Source organism: Ceratotherium simum, chromosome 16 (assembly GCF_057802395.1).
Source record: "Ceratotherium simum simum isolate JZ-2026a chromosome 16, ASM5780239v1, whole genome shotgun sequence".
In the NCBI taxonomy this organism is placed as follows: Eukaryota; Metazoa; Chordata; class Mammalia; order Perissodactyla; family Rhinocerotidae; genus Ceratotherium; species Ceratotherium simum.
In genome coordinates, this window is record NC_141915.1 from 38,042,602 (window position 1) to 38,057,634 (window position 15,033).

Genomic DNA, 15,033 nt, shown 5'->3' on the forward strand with positions numbered 1-15,033 from the left:
CGAGGAAACGCTGTCACCGCCGTTAACACGCACGTGGAGGTTTGTTAAAGGTATAGGGACTGCTGCAGCCCAGGCGGGGGCGGGGGATGAGCCGCTGGGGGCTCGAGGGGAGGGATCAGTATTAAGTGGCTGGCCCCTCGTAGGTGCCTGAAGGCGAGCCTAGTGCAGAAAGTACCCCCTGGGGGGAGGCTGATGGCCTGGAAAAGGACAAATGGAAAATGGAATTAGGGGTCAGATTCTGAGGCAAGGCGATAGGGAGCTACAGAGAACGGGGCGATCTGGTTGTGGGAAGAAATTGGGGCTGGAGAGAGGGAGAGGTTGAAGTGACTTGTGGACCACACGGGATAGGTGGGTGTAGTGTGGGTGTGTGGAGATACTCTGGGGTCCAGGGAGGTGCACTGGGTCAGGAAGAGACTGTGGGGTGAGAAGGGAGTCGACAGAATGGGAAAGGGAAAGAGGGAAATTTGGCATCAAGCCGTCCCAGAACAGAGCCATCTTCTTCTCCCAGCTGTGGACCCCTCTCTCCAGCCTGAGCATGCTGCTCCCTTGGCTCATGGTTTCCCCTTTCATTGTGCAGTGTAGTTCATGCTAGCCAGTGCTCTGGTAGATGGAAAGGTTGCCACTGTCCCACCTCCCTGGGCCTCCCCTATCTTTGCCGAATTTCCCCTTTTCCACATTTTGCCCTTCCTAGGTAGTGGGAGTCTAGTTCCTAGGTCAATGCCAGCCATAGCCAAGGGCACACGGTAGCAGATGGCTGTGCAAAGCCACTTTCAGGCTGTGGATGCAGGGCTGAGAAATGGGAAATCTGCCAGTGCCCATTCCAGCTTTGACCTGGCTGGGGCAGCCTTGGGTCAAGGGCTCTCTGTAGTCCTGGTTTCCACCATCATCAGGAAGGGGAGCTTCAAGAGTCATCTAGGCAGGCACCCCAGGACTGTGCCAGGTAAGGGGAACTTCCCACCCTGCCCAGGTGTCTGCATTACAGCTAAGCTTTGTACAGCCCTACATTAGATACTGTTATCCTTTATTGTGTGTGCGTAGCTTGAGCCAAATAGAATCTGGGAGACAAATTTGCTGCAAAGACTTAATACATATCTTAAGGCTTAATGATGTTGATCTATGGATTCTCCACTGGTTGGAATTCTTTGTGGTGCCATTGTTTTCCTCCATTAACATGATAGAGAGAGTTGACTGGACTTTCTGGTTGAGATTATCTTCCCACATGTGATCATTGCTGTCCTCGCCTCCTCCCAAGCCCCTGCACTTGAACCGGTGTAAGCAGTAGTTAGTGCCCTTCAGCTCATGGGGCCACACTCTTAGCACTGCTGGGCTACGCTACCCTGGCTCCAGCATTCTAGGGGACCAAGACTAGGATCATTTGAAGGGTTTGCTTAGAAGCCAAGAGCTCAGTGCAGTGGGGTAGATATTTATTCATTCAGTAGACATTTGTTAAAGACTTCTTTTGGACCAGGCACTGAGCTAAGTCTGAGAATACTAAGACGAAGAAGACAACATGGTTCCTGCCCACGAGGGGCTTATCGTCTATAGGGGGAGGCAGATCTGTAAGCTAAAGAGTTACAGGTACTTTAAGAGATGTTTCTGTGAGGTAAGGGGGAAGTGGTCTCCAGAGGTCAGTCAGGAAAGGCTTCGTAAGTGAAGCGGGCATTTGATTTGTCTTAATGAGTGAGTGCGTCCCAGATGGCCAATGGAACAGGCATGCCAGGAGGAGGGAACGATGCGTGTGTGATATGCTAGAGTGAGATGGTAAGCAAACAGGCCAGACAAGGAGGCAGGGGCTTGGAGTGCCTGCTGAAGATCAGGCAGATGGTGAGGGCCAAGCTTTTAGACGATGATTCTGTTTTTTTATCCTGTGCTGTTGTCGAGCCAGAGGGTCTAAATCCTGTTTTTTTAAGGCCAGATGGAAAGAAAAAGTACTAGATTCCAGCAGCCTCTCCCATCCTTGGCGATTAGTGAGGAAGGTTGCAACGGGTTGCCTTTTCATATTTTCCTCTCTGTCTTGAAGATAGTAAGTAGGCTTGTGTTGTGCCTCTCTGCCTAGTGGGATTTGGTGTCTGGATCACAAAGCAGCCCCGCAGCGCAAACCAGAGGGGGGATCGCGCCCGCTGACTGTGCTGCTACGGCGCAACCCCCGCAAGGGTTTTGTCTGTGGGGGAGAAATGAATTTTTCATTGTTACTGCTTTTTCTTGAACACTTTGCCACCCTCCCCTCCAACTTTGTAAAATTATTAATCTTTTCTCGAGAAAGTCTTAAATGAATAGAAGACATATTGCAATATTCCATTGTACGGAGAGGCGCACTGGTGTTTCAATGTGCAACGAAAAGGCTGTGTGTGGGTTTGGGAACTATGCCTTGTCTGTTTTCTTCTGATGCTTTTGCATTTATGTTCTTAAATCACCTTTTAGTTGATTGTTTGATGGAATTATATATTTCAGTTATATCTTAGTGATTGTGTTTTGGGACCTGGCTCTGGTGTCCAAGTGGGTGATGGGTGAGGGAGGGCAAGGTGGTGGCAGGGAGACGGTGGGAGACACCGCAGTGTTGTCGAAGTGGGAGCAGGGAGCCTGGTGCCTGGGTGTGGGGAGTGGGGTGGAGAGGAGGGAATCGACTCACTAGGATGACTTTAGGAGACATGGACAGGGCTGTTCATTGAAGTGGGGCATGCTGGAGGATGAGCTTTGGGGGAAAGAGGAAGTCACCATCAGACCTGTTGAGTGTGAGGGTTTACGGGACACCCACGTTTGGTCGGGTTGGACAATCAAGTCTGGAGCTTAGGGGAGAGGTCTGGGCTAATGATACCGGTCTAGCTGTCAGGAGCCTCCGAGGTGGCACCTGAAGCCATGGGGGGTGATGAGAATGTCTGAGAAGGGAAGAGGGCCCAGGAGATGGTAATGATGCTGGTGAAATATAGCACCCAGCCTTCTAGGAGGCCAGTGGCAGGCCAGAAGAGGTGCGTGCTGGGGCCCTAAGCTCAGGAATTCTCGGACCCAGCCTTGCAGTGAACTTAGCTTGGAGCCTCAGGACACAGAGAAGGATGGGGACTTGGTGCTCTGCCACTAGGTGCCTGAGCCCTGAGTGTGGTTATCAGGAGGCCCAGAGGAGGGATGCAGAGGAGGCTGACCCTTACCCATGTGTCCTGCCTGTGGTTATGTGGTTAACCCCGAGCACGATCCCTGCGTGTGCTCATGGTCACTTCTCAAACACGTCCCATCATTTTCATACCTGTTCTCTATTAGAACGGCCTTCATGGGAGGGACTGCGTCTCTTCTTTCTCTAGCTCCTTCTCAAAATCCCAGCCAGGAAATGCTAGTCTGTACCGTTGATGCAGAAACCACTTTTGCTCAGCTTCTCTGGACCGGTGCTGGGCCTAGTGAGTGGGGCTTGGGGTTTTTTGCACCTGGTAGGAGCGGGGCTGAATGTCTTTGTTGGCTGGAGGGATGTTAAGCTTTCCAAGGCTGAGCAAGGTATTAGGGCATCAGTCTCAGGCCCGCACTGGCCGCCTTGGTAATTAGCGTGGGGGCCGCACGCAGAGGGAGGAGGCCTGCTGGCTGGGTCTCAGCAGGCCCAAAGAATACGACCTGGTGGCTTCTTCAGTTCATTTGAGAAATCCTGGTCGGGGGGCCAGAGCCAGCCCTGTGGCTTAGCGGTTAAGTGCGCGCGCTCCGCTACTGGCGGCCTGGGTTCGGATCCCGGGCGTGCACCAACGCACCGCTTCTCCGGCCATGCTGAGGCCGCGTCCCACATACAGCAACTAGAAGGATGTGCAGCTATGACATACAACTATCTACTGGGGCTTTGGGGGAAAAATAAATAAATAAGAAATTAGAAAAAGAAATCCTGGTCGGGCCTTGCTTTTGGCCTGCCCGGTGGTCATTTCTCTTTCCTCTTGCCCAGGATCCTGATGAGCAGGTGTTCAACTCTCCTCTCCAAGCCCTGATTCTCTGCCGTATCCCACATGGTTTGCTTTCTTTTCAGCCACACCCCTGTTCTTTATTCCATCTTCCCAGGCTCACTTCCTGCTCCTCTACTTCCTGAGGATCCCTTCACTAGAAACCCAGCTGCCACCTGTCCCGAGATTACTGCAGTTCCTTTAGTGGCTTCATCCCAGCCCCGGAGACCTTGGTCAGGTTACATGAGGTCTTTGTAGTGTCTCACCCCGAGTTAGGTTCCCTGGACTCCACCCCCGTGTAGACCTCAGCCACATTCCATCAGCCATGAGCCCCTGACGGGTCCAGGGCCGTGGGGTGCTGCAGGTGGCTTCCATCCTGAAACTCAAGTCTGGGCCTCGAAGGGCCCTCAAAAGGTGATCGTAAACATGGACTGAGTGGTTTGAAGGAAGCCTGAGCTCTATTTGTTGGTTTAGTTAAAAAAGAAAAGGACTTTGCCTTCAGGAGGGGGACCTTCCCTGGCTCCCTTTTCTTTCCGGCTTGTAATTCTGGTATCTGGGTTCAGTGAACTGTGGCGTTGAGCATCACTGAAGAGACAGGAGGGGGCAGTGAGGGTTGGTACCGACGACCCTGCAGAGGAAAGTGGGCAGAGGAGGGAACTCAGGCTGTGTGGCCCCCACTCTCGAGCTGCTGGGGGTGGGCCGCTCCCAGATTTTCAACCAGGGCTGAATAGGTGTCCTGGGGAGGCCTCTGGCCTGGGGTGAGCTTGGGCTACATCACACTGCCGACAGTCCTCGCCCCTGCAACTCTCAAGTACATAAGGGATGGATTAAAGCCAGATGAGGGCGAATTTGCCACCAGGTCTCTCCATTCTTTTCTTAGGCCAACATCCTCGCTAGGCAGAATGTATGCTCTCGGGCCCTTTCTAACTCAGGCGTCCCGTGGGCGGCAGAGATGGTCAGGCATCACTTTTGAACTCGTGCGTCTCACTGGAGAAGGGAAATCCCGAGTGCCAGCATGCTGTTCTGCCCGCTGGGGGCTGGCACCCCCATTTCCAAAGGATGTCGAGGAGTCAGGTCGGTTTCTGCATGTGAAGCATAAAGCACGTGACTTGGAATCAGCTCACAGGAAAGGATGATTCTCTCTGCCTGAGAGAAAAGCAAGGGAACATGTGCAGAAAGAGGTCAATTTGTTAATATTCCCCTTCACCTCACTGATCCCAATTCAGAACTCAGCAAAGCAGTTTTCCAGTCACGAAATCTGCGCATGAGGAAGAGATAAATACCCTTCACGTCTTCCTCCTGCCAGTGCAGCGATGAGATGTAGGGCTGATGGCTGGTTAAGAGGCTTCTGTGCCAGGGTAGATTCAGCTGTTGGTGTGGTATTGCCAAAGCGCCTAAGTATGGGTGGGATGGGTCTCCCTGCCTGTTAAAAGAAGTGATCCATCCGAGACCCATCTCCTTTTTATTTCTTCAGCTAATGTCAGGGTGGACTGGCTCTAAGGAAAAGCTGTGACAAAGGAAACAGAGTGAGGGAATGGATAGCTCAAAATGACCCTTGCCACTCCCGCTCAGAACAGCACCCCTGGCTGTGTCCTGTTGAGGGTGAGGAAAAGACGTTGTCTTTACAAGGAAAGCACAGCCTGTTCTCTATGGGCTTGACCACAACCCTACTCTCCCTTCAGCCCAGATGCTCTGCAGGCCCCCGCCAGGTTTAAACACCTGTACTGAGGGAGCTCCAATCTCAGCCTGCATAACATCACAATGCCTGGGCTCCTAATAGCTCTGCACCCCTGGCCCCTTATCCCCACCAAAATTTCAGATCTGCAGCACTTTCTAAAACCAAAATCAGCCCGCTGCCCTCCCTGGGGTGCTGGGGTGAGAAGATAGAAGAAACGCAGAATCTGCAGCCAGGGTCTTCTCTTGGGTAGAAGTACATTCCCGGCCTGGCCCTCCACCCTGGGAAGGGATCTCGGCCCTGAGGGAATCGCATTTTCTCCACTCTTTAGTCTTCTGGAAGTGACTGAGCTGAGGCCCCTCTGGCTCTCTCTCCCAGGCTTCTTACCAGCAGGTTCTGAGGCCAAAGCCTTCCTCCAGGGTTGGCGAGTTGAGTGGCAGAAGTATCTTGCTGATGAGGAAGGCATTGCTGTGACTTGAGTCTGGGGCAGAGTGTGCCTGCTTTGGTCTGAGCAAAACTGGCTCATAGAAGGACAAAGCAGGTACGCCTGCACCAGACCCTGTCCCCTGGAGATCCCACCCAGGTGTTGGGGGGCTCATACCAATGCCACAGGGTCCATGTGGCCACGGCCCCTTCTGGGCTGTGGCCTGGATTTGCTGAGGTCCGGAGGGCAAGGTCCTGCCTCCGTCCCAGTGTGGATGGCTCTGAGACCGGGGCTCCCTCCCCTGGAGTCTCCTCTCCAAGCTCTCAGAGGTAAAAGACAAAGGAGGCTGCGCTGCCAAGTTGCAGATTTTGCCTCAGGCAACTAAATTTATTAGCAAGAAAAAATTTTTGTCAGCCCAGTGCTGACCAACAAAGTACATCGTTAATAAAGGATAACAAATCTGTCACTTAATTCATAAAACATACCTCAAGCAGTTACAACTAAAAATAAAGTTGGATTTTGTTTAATTTAAAAGCCTCAAAAATAACAAGCAATATGTTTTTAAACATGTAGTAGACACAATCGTCTATTATACAATATACACTGTACACAAGTAGAGCTTGGGCCGGTTGGGTGGGTGAGATGAAGGGGGACGGGAGAGGTTCAGGATGTGAAGGTGTTTTTATCTGAATCCAGATTCGAGTTGAAATGCTATGTCATTTAGAAAAGAGAATTGCTAGAGTGAGAAAAAGATTCGTATGCTCATTATTGTCCCCCCAAAACCCTAAACTGAAAGCAGGCATGGGGAGATGAGACACAAGGACGGGAGGAGGGGAGCAATTAAATAAAACTTCTTTAAAGCACACACAATACACAGTGTTCATCATCTGAAGTCGAGTATAAGGCAACGTTCTCCATAGAAAAAGAGGGGAGTCAGGGAGTCTGTGGGTAGCTTTACTTTTTAAATAGAAAGTTGGAATGTGCTGGAGGGGAGTTGTGGCGGGGCTGGGGCGTGTGGAGTGGAGTGGAGGTGGCCTCTGGAGCCTTTCTGAGGCAGTGCCAGCGGTGCCCTGGGTGCACGGCCCTGGGGCATCCACGGTGGCTGGCGGGACCAGGAAGGTGCAGGAGAGAGAGGGGCATGGCACGATGCGACTCCGGCAGTGTTGGGGGGGGCTCACTTTGCTCCTCGACGGAGTGAAATTCATGTTTTTCCTTTGGAAATAAGGGTTCCCACTCGTCCTGGTTTAGAACGTCTCATTGGGCACGGCCAGTGTCCACAGTCTGGGCAGGCCGGGAGCTCGTGGTGAGAGGGAAGGGCTAGGGCGGAGCCAAGGGGCTTCAGAAGGAGGCGAGTGCAGGGCAGCAGAGCCCCTTCCTGTGGGGACAGTCGCAGAACAGGAGGGAAGGGCTGCGGGCAGGCCTGGGGCAGCCGGGGCCTCCTTTTTGCTGGAGGCCCAGGCGGGACACAGACGGGGGATTGCATCTTCGGGGCCTCCTGCCCCAGCTGGCCTTACAAGTTCTTCGTGACCAGGTGGGTCTTGTAATGCTTCGTGAGGTGGTCACTCCTCATGAAGCGCTTCTGACACTGGGCGCACTCGAAGCGTTTGTCCCCTGGGAAGAGGAGATAGCCGTCACTTACAGAGCCCTTGTGCAGACACTGTTCCCACCCCTGAAGGAGGAACACATGTGAGGTGAGAGGGGCACCCTGTAAGGCTGGCGTCGCGGGTCATCATATTGTGCCCACCTCCTGCTTACACATTTGCTCCCAATGGTCTACTGATCTGAACCCTTTTGTCAGTTTCCCTTTCTCCTACCCTCCGTTTGACGTCATCCCCAGTCTACTTTGTTCCTGTTCCTTGTCCCTCATCCAAGATGCTGTACTTGTGTCCCTCCACCCAGGACTCTTCCTATGTAGGCTGTCGCCTGCTTTCTTCTCATCTTTGTCCCTCTGACTCTAACCCTGCCTCAACATCTTCCCCCCCTCAGGAAAACCTCGCTCCTCTCTGACCTGCCAGCCTGAGCTCGTACTCAGTCCAAACATCCTGACCCAGGCGAGGTCAGCTGCTGTTCCGAGTATTTACTCTGCAGCCTCAAGGGTTAGGCGTGACCTGCCCCACTGCCCAGGAGCCCGAGCTTTGGGCCACGTGACCCCAGTCACAGTCCCAGGACAGGGGTCTGCGTGCACACTGGCGACATTCACTATAGCAGCAGTTCTCAAAGTATGTGCTGTGGACCACTGGAGGTACCCAAGAAAGTTCAGGTGGGAGAGGGATGAACATTTTTCATTTTTATAGTTTTGTATTTATTTGCCAGTGCATTAAAACATATAACTATGATATCAAGCCTGTCATGTCAAAAATAATAGTGATTGGACATAAATGAGTAAAAACAGTGAAATGATTTAAAGAAAATCATCCAGTAAATAATAGTGGGAAAGGCAGTGTGGGCTAGTGATGAAGGGTGTGGATTTGGGAGCCAGAGGGCCTGGGTCTGAACCTGGCCCTACCAGTCATAGCCATGAGACCTGGCCACCTCTCCATTTCTCAGTAAAATGGACGCAACCAATGTACCCTGCCCATAGCATTGCTGTGAAGATTGAAGTGTAGTATAAAGTGTGCAGTTAAGTGTAAATTGCGCAGTACAGTGCCTGGCACTGACTATGTCACTGCTTGTTAAATAAATAACTGCAGCTATGGCAGAAGTCACCAAGGCTGTGTAATGCAAATGACATTACTTCAGGAAACACTGTGCTAAAGGAGTGGCACGGAAGAATTTCCTGGGTAGTCTTGGACCCCCCAAGAAGACAGTCTGTGGCTCTCGTTCAGTGTGGCAGTTCCTTGGCAGGGCCAGGAATCTCGATGTCACTGAGGGCAAGGGAGTGGGGTGAGGGGAGAGGCCGGGAGCAGCCGTGTGTGGGTGCGGGCGTGCCAGGGCAGAGGTGGGGCTGAGGAGCAGCCCTGTGGGTTGATGGGCCGCTGGGGAGGGGGAGCAGACCTGTGTGGGTGCGGGCGTGCCGCTGGAGTTCGTCACTCCGTGTGAACCTCTTCCCACAGAAGAACCAGTTGCAGACAAAGGGCCGCTCGCCGGTGTGCAGGCGCACGTGGGCCCGCAGCAAGGACGTCTTACGGAAAGTCTTGCCGCAGTCGGGGATGTGGCAAACATGCTTCTTCTTGCCTTGCTCTCCAGACCTGGGAATTGGGTGGAGGGAATGGGAAGAGGAGCGAGGGAGGAGGCAGAAGATGGGAGCAGGACAGGATGGAGAGAGGATGTGGGGTCAGCTCAGAGAGCACAGGAAAGGTGACGGGGCCAGGTGGCATGGAGCTGCCACCTCGTCCCCTCTGGGTCTGTGTCCCAGGGAGGCGCCTGGGGAACGAGGCACATGCCAGGCTTGGGGTCTGGGCCCTCTCCTCGAAGTACCTCTTGTCCCCATCCTTGCAGTTGGGACACGTGCAAGCCATGCGGCGCCGCTTCTCCCCGGGCTGGGCCTCTCCGGCCAGGGCCTGCTCCATCTGCAGCTGGATCTGGGTGGGGCTCAGTCCACTGATGGTCAAGTTGTTCCCAGAAACATTCTGCACCGTCAGCTGCTGCTGCCCTGCGGGGAGAAGGAGGGCACGGTTCAGGGTGAGGAAGCCTGAAAGGGCGGAGGAGGGAGCCTGACACCCTTCTTCCCTTCTGCACAGGGTAAGGAAAATAATCATAGCAGCTAGGATTTTCAGGAACCTGTTATATGCTAGATACCATTTTAGAGACCTGAAATGTATTAACTCATTTAACCTTTACAATTCTATGAAATAGGTACTATTATCCCCTTTTTACAGCTGAAGAAACTGAGGCTCAATAACATATCAAGGTCACACAGCTAATAAGTGGTAGAACCCAGATCTGAACCCGGGCAGTCGACTTCAGTCAATGCTCTGAACCACTACACTGCACACGCCCAATTCGCTGTCAGACCTTGCCCACATGATTTCAACTGAGGAGTGTCTTGTCTTGGGTTGTCTTAGAGTGTTTCTTCCAGAATCTCCTCCAGGCTTAGGCCCTTGTGAGATACCAGCTCTGCTCTCAGGAAAATCTCCAGGGATTTGTGTTAATAAGAGTGAGAAAACAGTTCTGTGGGCTTTGGAAACAATCAAGTCCTCGACAAAGTACCATAAATTCATTTAGCAATGAAGAGAGGAGATTCAGAAAGCTCCCACTACCTTGAAAAGTGCCCTTCACCCAGCTAAAAAATGCAGGGAACCATTTTTCCTAGGTAGCTACAATTTTCCTTTAATTATTCCCAAGGCTGCTTTCACACTGTCAATATTACCAAATGTCACCACTGAACTAGTGCAGCACAAGCCATTCCCACTGCCAAAGGCCCCCTCTTTTCCTCCCCATCTTAACTCAAGGCTTTCTCCTTCCAGAAGTCCTCCTTCAAGTTCCTTTGCCCGGAACCTCCCTTGAACATCTGTCTTTGGTCTGTACCAAGCGAATGTGCATTTGTATGTTAGTTGGAGAGTCTTCCTGAGTACATCTTATTTTCTCCATCCTATCCAAGGACTTTAGCTGACAGGTGGGGCCAACACGTGTCTAAACTATCTCACAGGACTACTGTAAGGACCAAGTGGATGTGCTTTTAAGCTGGAGGGGACCGGGCACAGGTCGGGCAGTATCCCCCCAGGCTGGCCCACAGTTCCCATGTGCGGGGTGTGCAGGCATGCAGCCCATGCCTCGGCCCAGAGGCCTTCCCTCACCACCGGTGTTGGTGATGGTGACGGGCACGCCCTGGACCTGGACACCGTTGATGTTGATGGTCTGCATGGCCTGGGCCGCTGCCGCCAGCTGGGCTGCGTTCAGACTGATGACGCTCCCGGCAGGGGCGATCTTTGGCAGGGGACGCTCTTTCCGGAGAATTGCGGCCGAGTGCTTTTTGCTGGTCCCGCTCAGATGGGGAGCACGGGACGCAGGGCTGCTACAAGTGGTGGTGGAGGTGGTCGCAACTGTTGCTGGAGGGCTGTCCTGCACAAGGACTGTCTGCACCTCACCAGAAGGCGTACGGATGTAGACCTGGGGGGTCCAGAGAGAAAGAGTCAGCTCCCCAGGAGAGACAGGGCTCCCAGGACCTTTCCATGCAGCGTCCTCTCCCTGTCCCAGTGAGAACTGGGAGCGTCTCTTTGTCCACCCAAGTCTTCTCCGACTAGCCCAAACTGACATGCATACACTGCTGACGTTCAACAAAGGGCTGACTGTTGATCTGAAACCCAACATTTAATTTACTTAGCAAGGAAAAATATAACTGCTAAATCTCAGAACTGGAGAATTTGAAGGCAACTAATGATGAACTCACAAAAGATGTACTATGAATGACCATCAAAAAAATAAAAACTGCTCTTAGGAGGCACGATTAATGAGAAACAGCTTTTCTCCAATTCAGATTGGCAGAGATGGAAAATAAAATATGACGCTCATTGTTGGTGAGACAGCAGGGAAGTAGGCACTCACTCTTACGTTAGGAGTGGGAGTGTGAAGTGGTCTAGGCTTGCTGGAGGGAAATTTGGGAATATGTATCAAAAGCCTTAAAAATATGCCTGTTAGAGCCTGAGTGGGATGAGAAGGGCATTTGTGGGGAGCGGCAGTAGCAGCCCGGCGTGCATGTCAAAGCGCCAGCAGGCTGAGGTATCCACGTGGGAAAGCTGAGACGGCTGTGGGAGACTGGTTACATACGGGGCACTGATCCAGAAAGGAGATATAATAAGGATAATGGGAGTGAGGATTCCCACTGTCAGAGAAGGGAGTTACAAATATGGAAAGGGAGAAAACTAGAATGAACCCTGTGGTGTTGGATGGGAATTAGAGACATTGGTGGAAGCTCTTGGGTTTCAATATAGATAGATACATAAAGAGAGAAATATAAATGTGTGTGTATATGTATGTATGTGTCTGCGTGTCTCTATCTATCTATCTATCCATCTATCTCTGTATTACATATGTATATTTATATATACTTCTTAGCTGTGTCCACTGAGAAGGGCTGGGAGCTCACTCCAGGAGCAAGGAGCTCACCTAGCATCCAGGTCTCAGCTTCTGAGTCCCATGTTCTACTAAAAGGAACCAGAGCTCCTTGGAGGAATAGCTGATTCCAGGATTGGGGGCAGGGAAAGTACAAGAAGAACCTCGAACACCTGTTGTATTAGAAAGCAAGGAAGTGCTCAAAGAATGGTGGTGACATGCGGAAAGGACAAAAGAGCCAGCTTGAATGGGCTCCCACTGGCCAAATATCTGAGCATCAAAATAATACTAATGGATTATAGCCCACTGAATAAAATAGGAATCTGAGTCCATTCTGACATAAATAAACAAATGGAGGGGAAGAGAATGATAGAATTAAAAAACTGCTGTCATATCCTCCAATAAGAGGAACCAGGACTCCTAGAGAAATGGCTGACCCCAGGGCCAGGGTGGGGAAAATACAAGGCCTGAAGGACTGACACATGCTACAACACGGATGAACCTGGAAAACATATTAAGTGAAAGAAGCTGGTTGCAAGAGATCACCTATTGTATGATTCCATTTATATGAAATGTCCAGAATAGGCAAATCCATAGGGATAGAAAATGGATTAGTGGTTTCGGGGGGGGGGGGGGAATGGAGAGTGACCACTAAAGGGTACAGGGTTTCTTTTTGGGGTGATGAAAATGTTCTAAAATTAGATAGTGGTGATAACTGCACAACTCTGTGAATATACTAAAAACCACTGAGTTTAACCCTTTAAAGGGGTGGATTTTATGGTATGTGAATATCTCAATAACACTGATTAAAAAAAAAAAGAGGATGAGAGTGTGTCACAGGGACACAGAAGTCAACCTGAAAGAGCTCCAAGTGGCCAAAGTGGGAACAATGTGAACAACACAGTAAATAACATGGCATTGAATTATAACCCAAAGTATAAAATAAATACACCTGAGTCCCTGCTGATATAAATAAATGAATGAATAAATAAATAAATGGAGAACAGACAAATCTTCCTTACAGAAGAATTCCAAAGAACACATTATGTAGATACATTCCCTTCCAGGATGTACAGCTTAATTCTCACCCCCACTCCCACCTCTGAAGGTGGGAGACTGAGCGACTCGCTTCCAAGGAACAGAGTGGAGAAAAGGAATAGCAGCAACTTACAACGAAGAAAGCTGGCAAACACCACCTTAACCAAGTGATAAAGGGAACATTAGGGATGTCGTGTGGACATCACGTCCCCCTCATATGATGTGATGAGGGGGCATTTTGCCTCTGTGGTATTCTTTCCAAAAACTCATAGCCTCAGACTGGGGGACATTCTATAGGGTCCTGACCAATGCCCCTCAAGACTGTCAAGATCATGAAAACCAAAGACTGAGAATCAGCCCAGAGGGGTCTGAGACATGCCCACGAAGTGCAGTGTGGTACTGGACTGGATCTTAGAATAGAAAGGGGACGTTAATGGAAAAACTGGTGACATCCAAATGAAGTCTGGAGTTTAGTTAACAGTAATGTACCAGTGTTGGGGCTTAGTTTTGACGACCGTACCCTGGTAATGTAAGATTTCTAACAATGGGGGACACTAGGTGAGAGATACACGGAAATTCTCTGTACTACCTTTGCAACCTTTCAGTAAGTATAAACTTATTCTCAAAAAATAAGTTAAATGAAAAAATATCATAGTAAAAGATACTAAAACAAGTAGGCAAAAGTCTGATGAGGAATGGGATATTAACATAGTCTCAAAGTATCTCCCTACAAAATACTAATTCATTGCAAAGAGAAAAAAAGTAACTTTAAGGTGCAGAAATCTGCCAAACATCACTTTAATCATCACCAGTAATGAGACAAAATGAAATCATGCACCCCCTTTTAGGATGCAGTGAGAACACAGCATCACTTCTGTGATATTTCAAAAAAAAACACACAACCTGCATCTAGTCATGAGGAAACATCAAACAAACCTCAAGTGAAGAACATTCTACAAAGTAACTGGCCTGTAGCTTTCAAGTATCAAGGTCATGAAAGTCAAGTAAAGACTGGAACTGGGGCTGGCCGGTGGCATAGTGGTTAAGTGCATGCACTCCGCTGCTTGCGGCCCAGGTTCGGATCCCGGGCGTGCACTGAGGCACCACTTGTCAGGCCATGCTGTGGCAGCATCTCATATAAAGTGGAAGAAGATGGGCACGGATGTTAGCCCAGGGCCAGTCCTCCTCAGCCAAAAAAAAAAAGAGGATTGGCAGATGTTAGCACAGGGCTGATCTTCCTCACAAAAAAACAAACAAACAAAAGACTGAGAAACTGTTCCAGATCAAAAGACGAAGGAGATGTGACAACTAAGTGCAATGTGTGACGCTGGATGAGATCCTTTTGCCACAAAGGAATTACTGGGGCAAGTGGTGAAACCTGAAGAGGGTCTCTGAATTAGACATTAGTGTGTTTCACTGCTACTTTCCTAGGTTTGATGGTTGTATTGTTGTTATGTAGAATGTCCTTGTATGTAAGAATTACATACTTTCTATAAGGCATTTGGAAGTTTCAGGATCATGGAGGCAACTTACGCTCAAATGATTCAGGGGAAAAACAATTCTTTGTTAAAAAAAACCCTGCTTTGATTCTGATTGGGTATTTTCAATTCCCAGATTATTTATGACTGTGTTTCTCAGTTAAAAGCAAACAAACCTCATGGTATGTCTTAATAAATAATACGTTATTTTCATTTTCAGTTTTCTGGTATGCACCCCTTTTGCGAATCATTGCTATCTTCTGTGTATCTGAAGTTTCTATTACTAGAACATTTTTTGTTCATAATACAGGAGTCAGCAAACTTTCTGTAAAGGGCAGATGTAAATCTTTGAGGCTTTTCGGGGCCATGAGGTCTCTGCCTCGTAGTGCAAATGCAGCACAAATGGGTATGTCTGTGTTCCAATTAAACTTTATTTACAAAAACAGATGGGTGGGCCAGATTTGACCTGAGGGCTATGGATTAACAATCTCTGATACAGAATATAACACATTTAAAAAAATG

General features: G+C 50.0%; 1 protein-coding gene and 1 long non-coding RNA gene across 7 annotated transcripts in view; one reads left to right on the plus strand and one right to left on the minus strand.

The window, feature by feature from the left end:
• LOC106802536 (uncharacterized) overlaps positions 1-15,033 on the plus strand; it is a 24,058-nt gene continuing 9,025 nt past the window's right edge. Inside the window, exon 1 of one of the 2 annotated variants that reach the window (XR_015554710.1) lies at positions 1-50. This is a non-coding gene — a long non-coding RNA (uncharacterized LOC106802536). Of the gene's footprint in view, positions 51-155; positions 941-15,033 lie in introns of those variants that run through there. The other variant, XR_015554711.1, reaches the window with a different exon arrangement.
• SP2 (Sp2 transcription factor) overlaps positions 6,357-15,033 on the minus strand; it is a 26,880-nt gene continuing 18,203 nt past the window's right edge. For all 5 annotated transcript variants that reach the window (XM_004434612.3, XM_014790767.2, XM_087441048.1 and 2 more), the window contains 4 exons: positions 10,741-11,053; positions 9,422-9,596; positions 8,999-9,192; positions 6,357-7,615 (listed from right to left, as the gene is read on the minus strand). In XM_004434612.3, coding sequence (XP_004434669.1) covers positions 7,515-7,615; positions 8,999-9,192; positions 9,422-9,596; positions 10,741-11,053 — 783 coding nt within the window. In that variant the 3' untranslated portion in view covers positions 6,357-7,514. The remainder of the gene's footprint in view (positions 7,616-8,998; positions 9,193-9,421; positions 9,597-10,740; positions 11,054-15,033) is intronic.